The 15144-nt window shown below is 46.1% G+C and overlaps 2 protein-coding genes and 1 long non-coding RNA gene across 4 annotated transcripts in view; 2 read left to right on the top strand and 1 right to left on the bottom strand.

The window, feature by feature from the left end:
* The window catches only part of SLC39A1 (solute carrier family 39 member 1), a 39248-nt gene extending 29433 nt beyond the window's left edge, over positions 1 to 9815 (top strand). The window contains exons 2-4 of the mRNA XM_089483338.1: positions 1365 to 1768; positions 2663 to 2793; positions 4578 to 9815. Coding sequence (XP_089339464.1) covers positions 1567 to 1768; positions 2663 to 2793; positions 4578 to 5288 — 1044 coding nt within the window. The 5' untranslated portion in view covers positions 1365 to 1566 and the 3' untranslated portion in view covers positions 5289 to 9815. The remainder of the gene's footprint in view (positions 1 to 1364; positions 1769 to 2662; positions 2794 to 4577) is intronic.
* A 46-nt stretch (positions 9816 to 9861) lies between these two features.
* Positions 9862 to 13645, bottom strand: LOC149301876 (uncharacterized). Its single transcript, XR_016272171.1, has 3 exons — positions 13547 to 13645; positions 11361 to 11479; positions 9862 to 10456 (listed from the first exon to the last, which is right to left on the bottom strand). It is a non-coding gene; the product is annotated as an uncharacterized LOC149301876 (long non-coding RNA).
* Positions 13646 to 14288: 643 nt separating this feature from the next.
* CRTC2 (CREB regulated transcription coactivator 2) overlaps positions 14289 to 15144 on the top strand; it is a 34915-nt gene continuing 34059 nt past the window's right edge. For both annotated transcript variants that reach the window (XM_089483821.1, XM_089483820.1), the window contains exon 1: positions 14289 to 14767. In XM_089483821.1, the coding sequence (XP_089339947.1) occupies positions 14489 to 14767 (279 nt within the window). In that variant the 5' untranslated portion in view covers positions 14289 to 14488. The remainder of the gene's footprint in view (positions 14768 to 15144) is intronic.

Raw genomic sequence — 15144 nt, 5'->3', positions numbered from 1 at the left:
TTTCTCGTTCCTAAAATGTCCCTTTCCCCTTGATCTCAAATAGGTTTGTTCCGTTATTTTAACCCAATACATTTTCTACCTATTAGCATTTTCATTATTTTTCTCTTCTTCTTTTTCTAGCTTCCTATCAAGTTTTACTTTTCTTTCTCTTCATCGGTTTATCTTTCTTCGTCTGTATTTCATTAGCGAGTAGGAAAAGTATTTTCATGGTTCTTATTTTTCTAGGTCGCTATCACATTTTACTTTTCTTTCTCTTTGTTGGTCTTTTTATCTTTCTTCATCTGTATTTTCTTAGCCAAGGCAAAGCATGACAAAAATGCGATTGTGTGTTGCATTAAATTGTGAAGCTGTTGACTGACATAAACTTTCTTTTGAGTAAATGATTCTCAGCCTCTGGTCCTCCAGATATTTTGGGGGGACATCAGTAAGGAATTCTGGGAGCTGGAGTCCAAGCCATGGAAGAATTGCTGTTTTCAATGAGCAAAAAGTTCCTTGAACCCAATGTAAACTCTTCTCCCGCGGAGTTTGCATGCGAACTTTAGACAAAGGGGAAAATGGAGGAGAAGGGGGAAGGCTTTATTCTTAAGTAAGGTTCCCCCATTCATTTACTTATGTGATCACAAACAAATTGTGTAACATTTTGTGTAGTGGTGCCATTTCATTCATGCTTCATTTTTGAACAGGGGTCATCGATGCAAAGGAGGAGAAGGCACCGCAAGTTGCGGGGCATTTGAGAAAAACAGAAGACATTGGAAAATAAAAGCTAGGAATGCTAATCTAAATATAATCATGTGCTTCTTTGTCCTGCTTAGAATGGAGGACATTTTGAAATTTCCTCCTGGGCAAGAAGGTTGAAATGGAAAATGGAGAAGGAGGAGGTCTGGTCAGTCTGCTTCTGGAAAGGAGTGTGAATGGGGTTGCCAGAGTGAAAACCGGAGAGGGCTCCTGTACCTTGTGTAGATGCAGGTGTTTGTCCTGTAACCAAGTAATAACAAGCAACACCTTCTTCTACATCAGTGGTTACCATACTTTGGTCCTCGGGGTGTCTTGGATTTCAGATACCAGAAACCCCAGTCAGTTTGATCAATGTTCAAGAATCCTGGGAGATGAAGTACAGAACACCTGGAGGACTGAAGTTTGGGAACCGCTGTTCTGCGTAAAGGTCTTAGTTTTCAATCCGGCAAACCTACGCACTCATGAAATGGATTTTGGTCTGCACCGTACAATTCTTGGCATCAGAGATTTTGACGTAGCTGCTGGGATCTCTGATCTTCTCAGCTGTACCATGGGACTCCTCTTCCCACTTGATATATTTATTGCCAATCACTTTAGTTCCTGCTATTGTCACGCTTTCCATCCTCCAGGTCATCTTTTCTTCGGCTTTCTTGGAACACCAAAACCGGGGAAGGGATGAAGAAGCTGACAAGAGTGTGAGCTCTTTCAAGGAGCCGACTGCGTGGCTGTTTTAAGAAGAGGAGTACTGACCTCCCCTCTCTCCCACATTGAGAAGAAGAGGACAAGCTGACCAGCCTCAGCAAGGAGCCGGATTCGAAACACGACTTGGGAATGATGGCGGAGCCCTTCGGACACGATACCAAGCTGGGGCATTTGGTGTGGGAGCCTTATGCCCAAGCTGTGCCACTCCGCTCCATCACGGGCTTAGAGGTGAAGCTTGGCTCGCTGGCTCTGTTGCTGGTGGTGACCCTCGTATGTGGGTTTCTTCCCCTGTGGATCTTACGGCGCCCAGGAACGACCACCGGCTCGACGGGTAAGGCTGGGTTGGACCTATAGGTTTGCCAGGGTGGTTGGTTACACATCATCTGACACTATTGTTGTGTGGTTTCCCAACTTTTATATGGGGCTTTTGCCCGTTTCTGTACCTTTAATGCTTGTGTAAAAAGAGGGTGGTGTAGTTGTTTGAGCATTAGACTATGACTCTGGATTTGAATCGTCGTGCGGCCATCGAAACCCACTGGGTGACCTTGGGCAAGTCACATTCTCTCAGCCTCAGAGGCTGGCAATGGCAAATCTCCGAAAAAACTTGCCTAGAAAACTGTATGATACTCCTTAGGGGCACCATGTGGTCGGAAATGACTTGAACACACACAAAACAACAACAACCCAGCCAGGTAACAAGTAACACTGGCTGAAATTCTTCTGTACAAGCGTTAAAGGTACAAGACAAGCCCCCTCCACCATTGTTTTGAATGTATTTTAATTGTTTGAATATGGGATTAATTGTATATCTTATACTTTCTTTTAACTTTTGTAGTGTTTTCAATTGTTGTTAGCCGCCTTAAGATATGGATCTATTGTTGTTGTTGTTGTTGTTGTTTTATGGCTCAGTAGAGACTACAACCTGGATCCTCCAGGGCCTAGTCCTAAACCGCAACCGCTCTGGCATACTAGTTAGAGGAGCCATCTTGTCTAGCCCTACTCTGTTTTTCCAAGTGTGTGTTATTTCTAAAAGCAACAAACATCAAATGTCTACAGAAATACATAAGAAATTATGGCTCCAAGGCTGTGAAACATGGAACAGCCAACAGACAAAGTGGATGCATCCAGGACTTGTGCACTGTTATCTTGTTTCATCCGAGCATTTTGTTTTGCTTTGTTTTCTGACTGTTGCCTTTTTCTGTTGTTTGGGTTTTCCTTTTGGCAGCTCTCCGAAGGAAAATCCTAAGCCTGATCAGTTGTTTTGCTGGCGGTGTCTTCCTTGCGACATGCCTCCTGGATTTGATCCCCGATTATCTTGCTGGCATTAATGAAGCCCTGGATGAACTGAGAGTCACGGTGAGTGAGAAGCCTGCTTGGATTCTTTTAAGAAGAATCAAAGAGTGATAGAGTCATAGAGTTGGAAGAGACCCCAAGGGCCATCTAGTCCAACCCTCTGCCATGCAGGAACTTGCAATCAAAGCATTCCTGACCGATGGCCATCCAGCCTCTTTTTAAAGACCTCCGAGGAAGGAGACTCCACCACTCTCCAAGGCAGTGTGTTTCAATGTCGAGCAGCCCTAACTTTCAGGAACTTCCTTCTAATGTTGAGTTGTATTCTCTTTTCTGTAGCTTGCATCCATTGTTCGATGTCCCATTCTCTGGAGCAGCAGAAAACAAGCTTGCTCCCTCCTCAATATGACATCCCTTCAAATATTTAAACAAGGCTATCATATCACCTTTTAACCTTCTCTTCTCCAGGCTAAACATACCCAGGCCCCCAAGTCTCTCTACATAGGCCATGGTTTCCAACCCTTTACCATTTTGGTTGCTCTTCTCTGCTTCTCAGCATCTTTTTTGAATTGTGCCCAGAACTGGACACAGTATGGTGAGGCCCAACCAAAGCAGAATAGAGGGGCACTATTACTTCCCTTGATCTAGACACTATACTTCTATTGATGCAGCCTAGAATTGCATTGGTCTTTTTAGCTGTCGCATCGCACTAAATGACTCTAGCAACAAGGACATGGTGGGTGCTGTTGCTTTGACTTACAGCAACCCAGTGAGACACCTCCAAGTCACCCTGTTAGCAACAGCCCAACTCAGGTCTTGCAAGTTCAACGCTGTGCTCCACCTGTAATGCATCTTTTTATACTGACTCCCGGCTTGTTGTTGTGTGTCTTCAAGTCGTTTCCGAGTGATGGCGACCCTAAGGTGACCTTATCATGGGGTTATCTTGGCAAGATTAGTTCAGAGGAGGTTTCACATTGTATTCCCCTGAGGCTGAGAGCATGTGACTCGCCAAGATCACCCAGTGGGTTTCATGGCTGAGGCGGAAATCGAACCCTGGTCTCCAGAGTCATAGTCCAACACTCAAACCACTATGCCACACTAGCTCATGACTTCCATCTTACCAACCATCATTTGTCTTTTCAAATGAGTCACATTTCCTTACGATGTGCCCAAAGTCTTAGTTTACTCATCATGATGCACAGTAGTCTTCGTTTAGTCATTTAGGCTTCTAGCATCCTGGAAGACTTGGCCACTGGCTTCAGAAAATTAAGTCTCAAAATGCAATTCAGATGTTATGACCACGTGTTTAAATAATCATTGTTCTTTAAGAAGTGCTGTTTTAAAGCAAGTTGTTTTGGTTGAACTTCACTTCATTGAAGGGTTTGTTTCTGAATGGCATTTATTGCACTATAAAATACTGTAAAGTGATTAAAAAGGAAGCAATGGACGCTGTGTATTGATCTAACAATGAACTAGAAAGAAAGATTATTTTGTCTGGCTCCTTTGAGCCATGTTGAAACAAATCAGTTCAAGACCCATCAGTATTTTAAATTATTTTTTGACTGCCTTGGTTTAATTCTTCAATGAGGGAATGTAATTTTCACCATGTTTCTTGCAGTTGCCCTTTTTCAATAACCATTTTATGCTCTTCCCCTTCGGTTTGCAAGCCGTGGTGAGCGAGACTCCAAAGCTCTTGCTACTCGGAAACACTAAGCTTCTTGAACCCTTATGAGAGAGTAGAAGTGACAAGTGTCATTTATTTGCTATTGAGGTGGACTAGATGGAGCAATGTTCTAACCCTGTATTCATCTCTTCCTTTTATTTTTCTCTTCCTCTCCCTGTCCCTGCAGCTCCATTTCCCCTTGCAGGAGTTCATCTTAGCCATGGGCTTCTTCCTTGTCCTTGTCCTGGAACAAATCGTGTTGGCCTACAAAGATCCTTCAGGCTCCTTGGAAGAGACCGAGGCTCTCCTCGGCTCAGCCTCGCATAGCTCCACCACCATCCAGGACCAGGGCTGGCCCGATGGTCCATCTCCGCGCCATGTGCTACCGCCTCGGGACGGCACCACTGGGGATCGGCCTCATGTCCATGTAGATTTCAATGCCCATTCGGCTATCCGCTCTGTCATGCTTCTCCTGGCTCTGTCGCTCCACTCCGTCTTCGAAGGGCTGGCCGTGGGGCTGCAGGAGGAGAGCACACAAGCCCTGGAGATCTGCTTGGCTCTTCTGATCCATAAGGGAGTCATCGCCTTCAGCCTCAGCCTCAAGCTGCTCCAAGGCCGGCTGCGTCCTCGGGCTGTGGCGGGCTGCCTGGTCCTCTTCTCCATCATGTCCCCGCTTGGCATTGGGCTAGGGGTGGCCCTGACGGAGACGTCCATGGCCCCCCTGCACCGCCTCTCCCGCAGCGTCCTGGAAGGCTTGGCCACCGGCACCTTCGTCTACATCACCTTCTTGGAGATCCTGCCCCACGAACTCAGCTCTTCTGAGCAGCGGATCCTCAAAGTCATCGTCCTCTTGGCCGGCTTTGCCCTCATCACCAGCATTTTGTTTGTGAAGGTCTAAAGCAGTGGCTCCCAAAGCGTAGTCCTCCAGATGTTTTGGACTTCATCTCTCTGAACTCCTGTTGGGGCTTCTGGGCATTGAAGTCCAAAGCATCTGGAAGGCCAATGTTTGATAACCACTGACCTAAAGCATGAGTGGGCAACCGCACAAGGCAAGGGGGTGCATTAAATCCCCAGAAGACCTTGGAAGGCTTCATCCCTCTACTTTAAGCCCCAGAAAAACAAAATTAAAATAGATATATATATATTTTGCTAGTTGGGGGTCATGGGGAGCATTTTTACCAGAGGAGGCCTTTTAAAACAATTTCCCGTTGTTAACTATTTTCTGGTTCACTTCCTGTTTTTTAAAAAAATAGATTTCTGCTTGGGCTCAAATGGCCCTAAAAGGTGGTGAAAATGCCACCCATCGCCTAGAAGGTATTTGGGGTCATCTTTTTTAAAAACTATTTTTGACTGCTGGGGTCCACAAAAAAATGGCCCTGGAGGCTACACTTTCCTGCCCTCAATCTAAAAAATAGCTGGTATGTTTTGTGTTTGTGTGTGTGTGTGTGTGTGTATGCATCCAGGTGAATGACACTTTGTCCCCTTGGAGCCCAGATGATCAGCCATTCTGGCTGGAGTGATGGGAGTTGTAATCCCTAACACCTGGAAAGCACTGGGTTGGAGACAACTCTCTTATAGACCACATGCGGGCCATTTGTGGACCTCTATGTCTTGTTGGGCTGCAACTGCCATCATCCCTCTCCATTGGGTATGCTGGCTTTGGTGGATGGGAGTTGTTGTCCTGCAACATCTGGAGTGCCACATATTGCTCAGTCATGTATCTGGCGTTTTCCTGCCCCATTGATTTCCCACCATAGAGTATGGTGTAATATTCATTCCTTTTCCATGGGGAAAAGGGACTTACAATGTTAGATTTTGTGTTCAAACTAGTGCCAACAAGTCTCGAACGGTGGGCAAAAAAATCCCGCAGCCTCAGGTGGGTCTCCGGGTCTAGCTGTATTGTGCAGTACCCTTGTCCCGAATTAAGAGACAATCCTATGGGAGGTAAAGCGCACACCCCTTTTTGTGGTAGATAACATTTCACGCTATTTTAAGAAGACGCATTCAATGCTGAGAAGAAGCGATTTGACCTGCTGGGTTTCTGACCTAACTGTTGTTCCCGTTTTGGAAAAATGGAGCTGTTTTTCCTGTTTACAAATTGATCCGTTGTGTGTGAGTGAGAGAGTAAGAGTGTCGGGTAACTAGTTTTGTAACTTGTAGAAGTTCCCAGTGCCAAAACGACAGGGCCGCTTCCTCTGGCCAATGCTTCTCAGGTGGCGACCATCTTGCCTTAACCTCTTCGGTGCCTTGAACATTTTTAAAGCGTTGAGACCTGTGTGGCGAATACGGAAATTCCTGCAGAAGTTTTTTTCTGGATTTGGAATGCTTTCTTGACCAGTCTGGCGCTCCTGAGACTCTGTGAGACGAGACATCCTCCATTTTCTTGGGCCCTGGCATTTTCTGTATCAAGGACCATTTCTTCTCCAAGCAAGTCCTTGTCGGGCTTCTGTGAAATTTTAAAGCCACAGTGTCAAGTTGTGGCTTGTGTGGAGTGTGTCATTTGCAGACAGACTGTTGCCTGGGGCAGGATCTTTTTCTTGAGCATCGCGCATTCAGTCGAGAGATGTTCACTCATGTACATAGCTAGGCATGTGTCTGTATTGACTCCAGTTCTGGAACAAACCGTAGTTTGTACCTGGGACCTGTTACAAATTTTCCTTGAATAGAGAGACTCCTCGGGATGATACTCTTTGATGGTATTTTGTGGTATATGCTGAGTTTCATTGTCAGATCAGTAGTTGCAGACAAGTCTGGATTTTGGAAGGGGGGCATTTAAGGGAAGAGAAATGGCACTTGCAGGGCCAAAAACAAGAAGTCAAGAATGCACATGTCCTGGGACCCTTTCACACTACAATCATCCCTCCACATTCACTGGAGTTAAGGGCATAGGTTCTCCATGAATGTGGAAAAACTGCAAATAACAAAAACACTGTTTTTACTTAAGAGAACACCTCTCTAGGAATCTCTAGGTCCTCCAGTGCAACTCTGTGGTCAACATCTGCCATATATTGACCATAGAGTTGTGCTGGAGGAGCGACAAATGCCTAGTGGAGTGTTCTCTCTAGGAATCACTAGGTCTTTCAGTGCGACTTTTGGTTACAGTTGACCATAGAGTTGCACTGGAGAACCTAGATATTCCTAGAGAGAGCATATTAATAAAATCCGTGAATAATCAAATCCACAAAAGTCAATGTGGAGGGACAAGCGTACATAATTATAGCAGCGTGATCCCACTGTGACTGCCATAAAGGGAGGGGCATTTAACATCTCAAATAATTCTCAGTGCTCCCTCAAACTACACATCCCTGGATGCCAAGAGGGGAATCATAGTGTTGCAATTGGGTAGTTATGGGCTTGCGGTCTAGAGATACCAGGGATTTTACTAAGCACAAATTGGGCGAGTTTGCATTTAAAACAGGGGAGGGATTATGGAGTCCACTGTTGGACATGCTCTCTGGGGCTGATGGGAGGTGCAGTCCAAGAGCACCCAAGAGGCTGCTCAAAACAGCAGGTTTATGGGGGTCAATGATCATGCAAAGGGTTATTTTGCTTGTTTTGGGAGTTTCAGTTTTGGCCACTGTTGACTCAAAAACTGGTTTTTGTTCTTGAGACCTGTTTCTTGCAGGCGCAAGGATTTTTTGTTTTTGCCGGTTGGATGGAAAATATTTGGCGATTGGGAGGAGGAAAGAAAAGCTGCTCCTTTTCCCTGGAGTGATAATAAAAAGGTTTCTTAGCTCGAGGTGTAATAGTAGTTGCGTTTTGTATTGTTTACAGATTTTCAGGGTGTTTTCTTTGGTCTGTCGCAGAGGATTAGAGGATGGAGGAATTGCTGCTTTTGGACTGCAGGTCCCATTGGTCCTAGCCAGTGTTGCCAGTGCTGAGGAAAGCTGGGAGTTGCAATTCAGCAGCACACTGAGGGCTGCGTTTTGCTTACTGATGATTAAACCACTGTCTTGCCTATAGATTCCATTTAAAACATAAGCCAAAACTTTAGCTCAGAGATTCCCAAACTTTGGTCCTCTAGGTATTTTGGACTTTTAAAATCAAGTCAGGAATTCTGGGACCTGAAGTCCAAAACGGTGGAAGGACCAAAGTTTAGGAACTAAGTTGTAGCTGGATATGACCTCCATGGAGTAGTGGTGGTGGTTTGTGGGTCAACCACAGAGTTGACCCATGTGGTCCCCCTCCAGATACTTTGGCCTGCAACTCCCAGTATCCCCTCAGTCAGTGCAACCAGGGCTTAGGAAGTGATGGGAGGAGTGATCAACAGCATTTGCAGAACCCTAGCTTTTGGAGTCTCCTTGCTGGATGGCATCTTCTCCCTGGCTGGGGATGATGGGGGTGCTAGTCCAAGCTGCAAAGTAGCTGCCTTGCAAAGGGGACATTCTTCCACTCCTTAGGCTGCCCTTTGTATCTCAGTGCTGTGTTTGCGGCAGCTTTTTGTTTTCCGCAATCAAAGCGAGGGAGCGTTGGCTGTCCAGCCAACTTTTTGCCATTGCAGGGAGTGGGCAGCGTTCTGAATAATACATGGCCTGCATTCCTTTCTCACCAGATTGAAAACATGCGTGTTTTTAACCGTGCCAAATTGCTAATGAGACGAGAACAGAACCACCAAATAAACAGCTTTTACTCCATGGTGTCTCTCTCTCTCTTTGTGTTCAGAAGAAAACTAGGTGGAAGCAAAAAAGGGTCTGCCATTGAGGGCGAATGTAGAAATCTAGAAAGATTCAGGGCTGGCACTAGCTCCTGTTCACATTGCTCTGTGCGTCTTCATTTTACCAGATGAACAAACTATAGTCAGCCCTTCATATCTACGGATTTTGTAAATCCACAGATTCAAGCATCCACCGATTGAAACTCTTCCCCAAAAATTCTGAGCAAATCCGGATTTTGCCATTTCGTTTAACGGACACCATTTTACAGTGGCATCGTATTTAATGGGACTTGAACATCCACAGAGTTTGTTGGGTCCTGGAACCAAACTCCAGCGGATACCAAGGGCCCACTATACGTCCCGATTTAACTTGAAGCGTTGTTGCTCCATCCTATGGATTCCTGGGATTAGTAGTTTTGCAAGGTTTTTAGCCCCCTTTGCCAAAGAGTGCTGATGCTTCACCAAAGTACAAGTCCCAAGAATCTGTCGGCTGGAGCCTTGGCCGTTAAAGTGGTGTCAAACTGCATCATATATTTACCATGTAGATGCACTATTGCTGCTCTTTCCAACTTGGTTTTACAGCGTTCCCACGCCTCTTTCTCTCTTGCTGGCTTCAAGTGCTGCAAATTGAGTTTATAGTGAAATAGTTTGCACTCAACTCTGGGAGGAGGAGAGGCTAATAATAATAATAATTGTAATAATAATGATAATTGTAAGCTGCTCTTATAGTCTTTAGGGCTGAATGGTGGGGTATAAGTACTCTAATAAATAAAAAAATAATGATAATAATGATAATGATAATAATGTTGTTGTTTATTTATAATGCCCTTTCCACCAAAGGCAGATTCTTGCCCTTCTTTGCAGCTTGTCTCTTCTTCACTGACAACTTTTGCCATCTTGCTCACGAATCTGATGTTTCTTACCGACATGCGCCTTGGTTTTCATCTGTGAAATGTTGGACTGTGTCATGTAGTCGCAGTGGTACACATTCACTTACATGGGTGAGTATGAAAGGCGTTATTTGCCATAGCATTCACTTCAGTGTCTTCTTTGCATCCAGGTTTCTAGTCCTGATGGTTACGGAAATCAACTTTAGGCTCCAGCTTAAGGGAAGGTGTGCAGGGCTTATGGGGTTGGTTTTCCGTAACTGCCAGAAACTCCTTGGTCCCGTCCCGTCCTCTAAAATAGGAGAATAAATCTGACTTTCCATTATTACGAACATCTGCTCTGTATTTATGGACATTTTCCAAGCTTGGCTCCGAGTGCTCTATTTAACTCGGTCCAAATTGGCACGGCGGCGGATCAGCATCTTGGAGTATGAAAAAGAAACCTGATTAAACAAAAGAGCTATATAAAGCGGCGACGGAGTGACCAAGGGCCATTTTTGTCTTTTCCCAGAATACTTTGTGGATCTGAAAAACAAAACAAACAAAAATATATGATTATAGGAGGCCAACATCCAGTTTTCAGCCTGTTCTAATATTTGGGGAGGGAGTTGTGACTTCTTTTTTCGTCAAAACTGTTCATGCTAAAGGCTAGATGGATAAGAGAATAAAGAGGATTGGTGCCTCCATGGCAGATTGCACTCTTGCCTTTCACCAGGGGATGGTTCCTTTTTTCTTTATAAGAGTTAAAGTACAATACTTATATTGTGACCCATGGATAAGTCGACTCAGGTTTTTTGGGTCAGTTTTTTGACTATAATGTCTAGAATCGTATACAGTAGTTCTCCCCAGGTCTGGTGATACGTAGTACGTGCCCGGTTTGGCTTAGGAGTGTTCCCGTTCGTGTGCTCTTGGTGTGTCCTGTCTTTCGGGGCAGATGTTGGCTTCGTCCATCCCTGGCTTTGGGCTGCGTCTACCTTGCCAGGCAGGATCTGCCTTGATCCCCTTCGGGTTTGCAATCCACTCATTTTCCAGCTTCCCTCGCACAAATCCCTCCCGGTTTAATCTCTTAATGCCTCTCGCAAAACCTCTGCTTAAGCACGTTTTGTGATTTTTATTCTATTTATTCTTTTCCCCCTCCTTTGCACAGTTCTGCTTGACTGGCGCAGGCTGTGGCACAGGGCCAGCGACGATTTGCAGGGAGATTTCATCTTTGTTCTGGCTCCCGGTTCCAGCTCCTCTGTATTTCTTTAGGACCAGAAGGATATGCAAGCTTTAGAGATCTGTAGATCTCTCGATCAGGCAAAAATATTCCAACAAAGGGACGACTACTGATGTGGAATCACTTCCCCTTCCTTTTCCTAGCTTTTATTCTTGTCTTAAATCTAGATTATAAACTCTGGGAGTGGGGACTAGTATCAATGCTACTTACCTTGGTAAGCCACTTGGAAGGCTTTGGGGTTAAAGGGGAAGGTATAAATACTTTAAAGGAATAAATATCCTCGGGTGGATAAGTCGGAGTAAGTTTTTCCGCAGGGGAGGAAACGGATGCTGCAAAACAAAGAGAAATTGCGAGAAACAGTGCAGTTTATACATGTTCCAGGAATTCAGATTGGGTCAGAATTAGAGGGATTCTGGAAGTTGTTCCAAATTCTGGGCTAGGGATGAGGAATCAGTGGCCTTCCAGATGTTGCAGGACTGCAAAGAGGTATATGAGGTTTTCTGGTGGTTTTATTTAAAGTATAGCATGCAACGCATAGAGCAATAGGGTTCTCTAATCTGATGCCTTCTAGATTTGTAAGGCCGTTTTGAATTTTGATCCCGTCCTAATACCCCAGAGGACAGGATCAAAATTCAAAATGACCTGAATAGATTAGAAAGCTGGCTAAAACTAACAAAACGAACTTCAACGGGGAAAAATGTAAGAAATGTAAATGTCCCTCTCTCTCAGCCTCCTCTGTCAATTTGGAAAGCTGGGCCAAAGCTAACAAAATGAAATTCAATACGGAGAAATGTAAGGTACTGCATTTAGGGCAGAAAAACAAAATGAACAGATATAGCATGGGTAACACCTGGCTGAACGAGAGACTTATATGTGTGAAAGGGATCTGGGAGTCCAAGTAAACCACAAATTGAACATGAGTCAACAGTGCGATCATGCGGCAGCTAAAAAGGCCAATGCGGTTTTAGGCTGCATCAATAGAAATATAGTGTCTAGGTCAAGGGAAGTAATAGTGCCACTATATTCTGCTCTGGTCAGGCCCCACCTGGAATATTGTGTCTGGGCAAAACAATTCAAAAAGGATGTGGAGAAATTGGAGCAGGTCCAAAGGAGGGCGACTAAACTGGTGAAGGGTCTGGAAACCATGAAGCCCTATGAGTAACGACTTAGGGATCTGGGGATGTTTAGCCTGGAGAAGAGAAGGTTAAGAGGTGATATGATAGCCCTGTTTAACTATTTGAAGGGATGTCATATTGAGGAGGGAGCAAGCTTGTTTTCTGATGCTCCAGAGAATATGACCTGGAGCAGTGGATGAAATGAGATCCTACCTCAACATTAGGAGGAACTTCCTGATAGTAAGGGCTGTTTGACAGTGGAAGACGCTCTCTCGGAGTGTAGTGGCGTCTCCCTCCTTGGAGGTCTTTAAACAGAGGCTGGATGGCCATCTATCGGGGATGTTCTGATTGCATGGCAGAATGGGGTTGGACTGGACGGCCCTTGGGGTCTCTTCCAACTCTATCATTCTATGAATCTCTTGTCATGACAGCTGGGGGATTCTGGAAATTATAGTCCAGAAAATAATCCTTCCGAGCTCTGAGTTAGGAATGGGGGTACTTCAGATTGCCAGATGCTGCAGGGCTGCAAAGAGAGATATGAGGTTTTCCGGTGGTTTTTTAAAATGTAGCAGACATTGTATAGGGTTGAGAAATAGGGTTCTCTAATGCCTCTTGATTTAGACCCATAGAATCCCCAGTTCCCAGGATTCTCTAGCACTGGGCCAAGGCAAGTTAAAGTGGTCTCAAACTGGGTTATTTCCGCAGTGCGGTTTGGACCCCTTGTCAAGAGGGGGGCTACTTATGCCAGTCAGACTTTTTGCTGCGGTTTCTTGCAATGACAGGCAAACGGGGGAATTAGAACTGTAGGCTAAGTGACTTTGTCAGTTGCGTTTTAATTGCCACGCAATGCAATCACGTTAATTTAATGGCAATGAGGTTGCATTACATTAATAGCAATTGCGTGAAATTAATTTAAATGCAGTTAAATTAAATTAAAAGTCATTGATTTAATTGCAACTGCAATTAATTTAAATTAAATTAACTTTATTATTATTATATTTATTTGTATCCTGCTCTTTCTCCAGAAGTGGGACTCAGAATGACTTCACAACATGTAACAACAATAAATTAAATTAATTGCAATTAAATTAAATTTATTATTATTATTATATTTATTTGGATCCTGTTCTTTTCCCAGAACTGGGAAACAGAAAAGTGATGCAGTAAAACAGAATGAAATGAAGGATGCTGTACACATGTCTAAAATAAAGTGTATATGTGTGTGTGTGTGTGCTTGTGTATATACTTTAAAAGGCACTCTGCACATGCTCAGATGCCTACTTTCTTTAGCTATTACTTTCTGCCACCCAGAGCTCTTTGGGTTCCAGGTGCTTCTTTTAAGGGGGCTTTCCCCCCTCCCAGGTTGGGCCTCATTTTGGACCCAAATTCCATCCTGCGCCACTTATTCTCTGAGGTAAAAACTCTCGCTTCAGGGGAAGCCTCTTTTAGTAGGCCGCAAGTGCGCGGGGCACGACGGGAGTAGTAGTAGTCTCGAGAGAGCCCTGCACTGGCTAAAATGAGGGACTGGACTTCATTTCCCGTCGTCCCCCGCGCGGAAGCACTTCAATTACAGTCAATGGGACGCTAAGCACGCTGGGAGTAGCAGTCTCCGCTGAAGAGCGCCGCATTTGCTAAAAGGAGGGACCGGACTTCATTTCCCGTCGCCCCCTGCGCGGAGGGCCTTCACGTATAGTATTTTGTGGGGTTTTGGAGCTATATGTGGCCATGTTGTAGAAGAGTTTATTCCTGACGTTGCTCCAAACGGAAGAGAGTGGAATTATATATATATATATATATATGATTTCCACGTTAATCTGTGTAGTGTTCTGTTGTTGACGTCAAGGCCTCAGGGTGGGAGGATACTGCGTCGCGCGAAGCACGCCGGGAGGTGTAGTCTCCGTGGGACAGCGCCGCATTGGCTAAAAGGAGGGACCGGACTTTATTTCCCGTCGCCCCCTGCGCGGAGGGCCTTCAATTAGTCACGGGGGTCGCGACGCACGCCGGGAAACGTAGTCTTCCGACCCATCGCCCGCCCATTGGGCGTCCATTTTGCGTGGGAGGTAAACAAACTCGCTTTCCCGGCGTGCTCCGCGCGCGCGCAGGGCGCTGTTTCTTGTCAAGGCAAGGCGGGGGTAGGCAAAGGCAAAAGGCAGGCCGCAGCGTTGCGGCCGCTCCTCTCCCGGGGCGAGGGGAGGATTCGCCAGGCGGAGGAGGAGGACCAAAATGGCGGCGGCGGGGTCCGGAGCCGCCGCCGCCGCGGCTTCAGGGCCCGGCCACAGCTCCTCGGCGTCCTCTTCCTCAGGTGGAGGAGGAGGAAGCGGAGGCGGCGGCAACAACAACAACGGCGGCGGCGGCGGTGGTTCTGTGGTGGCCGCCTCCTCCTCCTCGTCGTCGTCCTCGAACCCTCGCAAGTTCAGCGAGAAAATCGCCCTGCAGAAGCAGCGCCAGGCCGAGGAGACGGCGGCCTTCGAGGAGGTGATGATGGAACTAGGCACCACCCGGGTAAGCGAAAGAACACTGAAGAAAGAGGGGGGATGCCTTCGCTGGCTATCCATCCGTCCCTGAGGGGGCGCTGCGGCGGAATGAGAGACCCACTTCCGGTGCGGGGGGTTATATACCGGGGTAGCGACTTCCGGTTCGGGAGCCGCAGCCGGTCAGGGGCGAGGGAACCAATCACGGAGGGTCTCTCTTGGGGTGTTAGTGGCCTTGTAACCTTCGCGGGCGCTGATTGGTGGAGGAGGAGGAGGGCGGCGGCGGGTACCATCGAAGGGAAAGGGGTGATGATGGGGAAAGCAGTGGAAGGAACCATTTGGGGCGCTACTCTGCGGGAATAATATTCCGGTGGGACAATTAACTGCCATGGCTCCGGGCTGTGGAAT

This window comes from Sceloporus occidentalis, unplaced genomic scaffold, assembly GCF_023333645.1.
Source record: "Sceloporus occidentalis isolate IW3139 unplaced genomic scaffold, rSceOcc1.0.p SCAF_20, whole genome shotgun sequence".
Lineage (NCBI taxonomy): Eukaryota > Metazoa > Chordata > Lepidosauria > Squamata > Phrynosomatidae > Sceloporus > Sceloporus occidentalis.
Note: the sequence above shows the minus strand (reverse complement) of the source record. Positions and strands in the feature narration are given on the sequence as shown.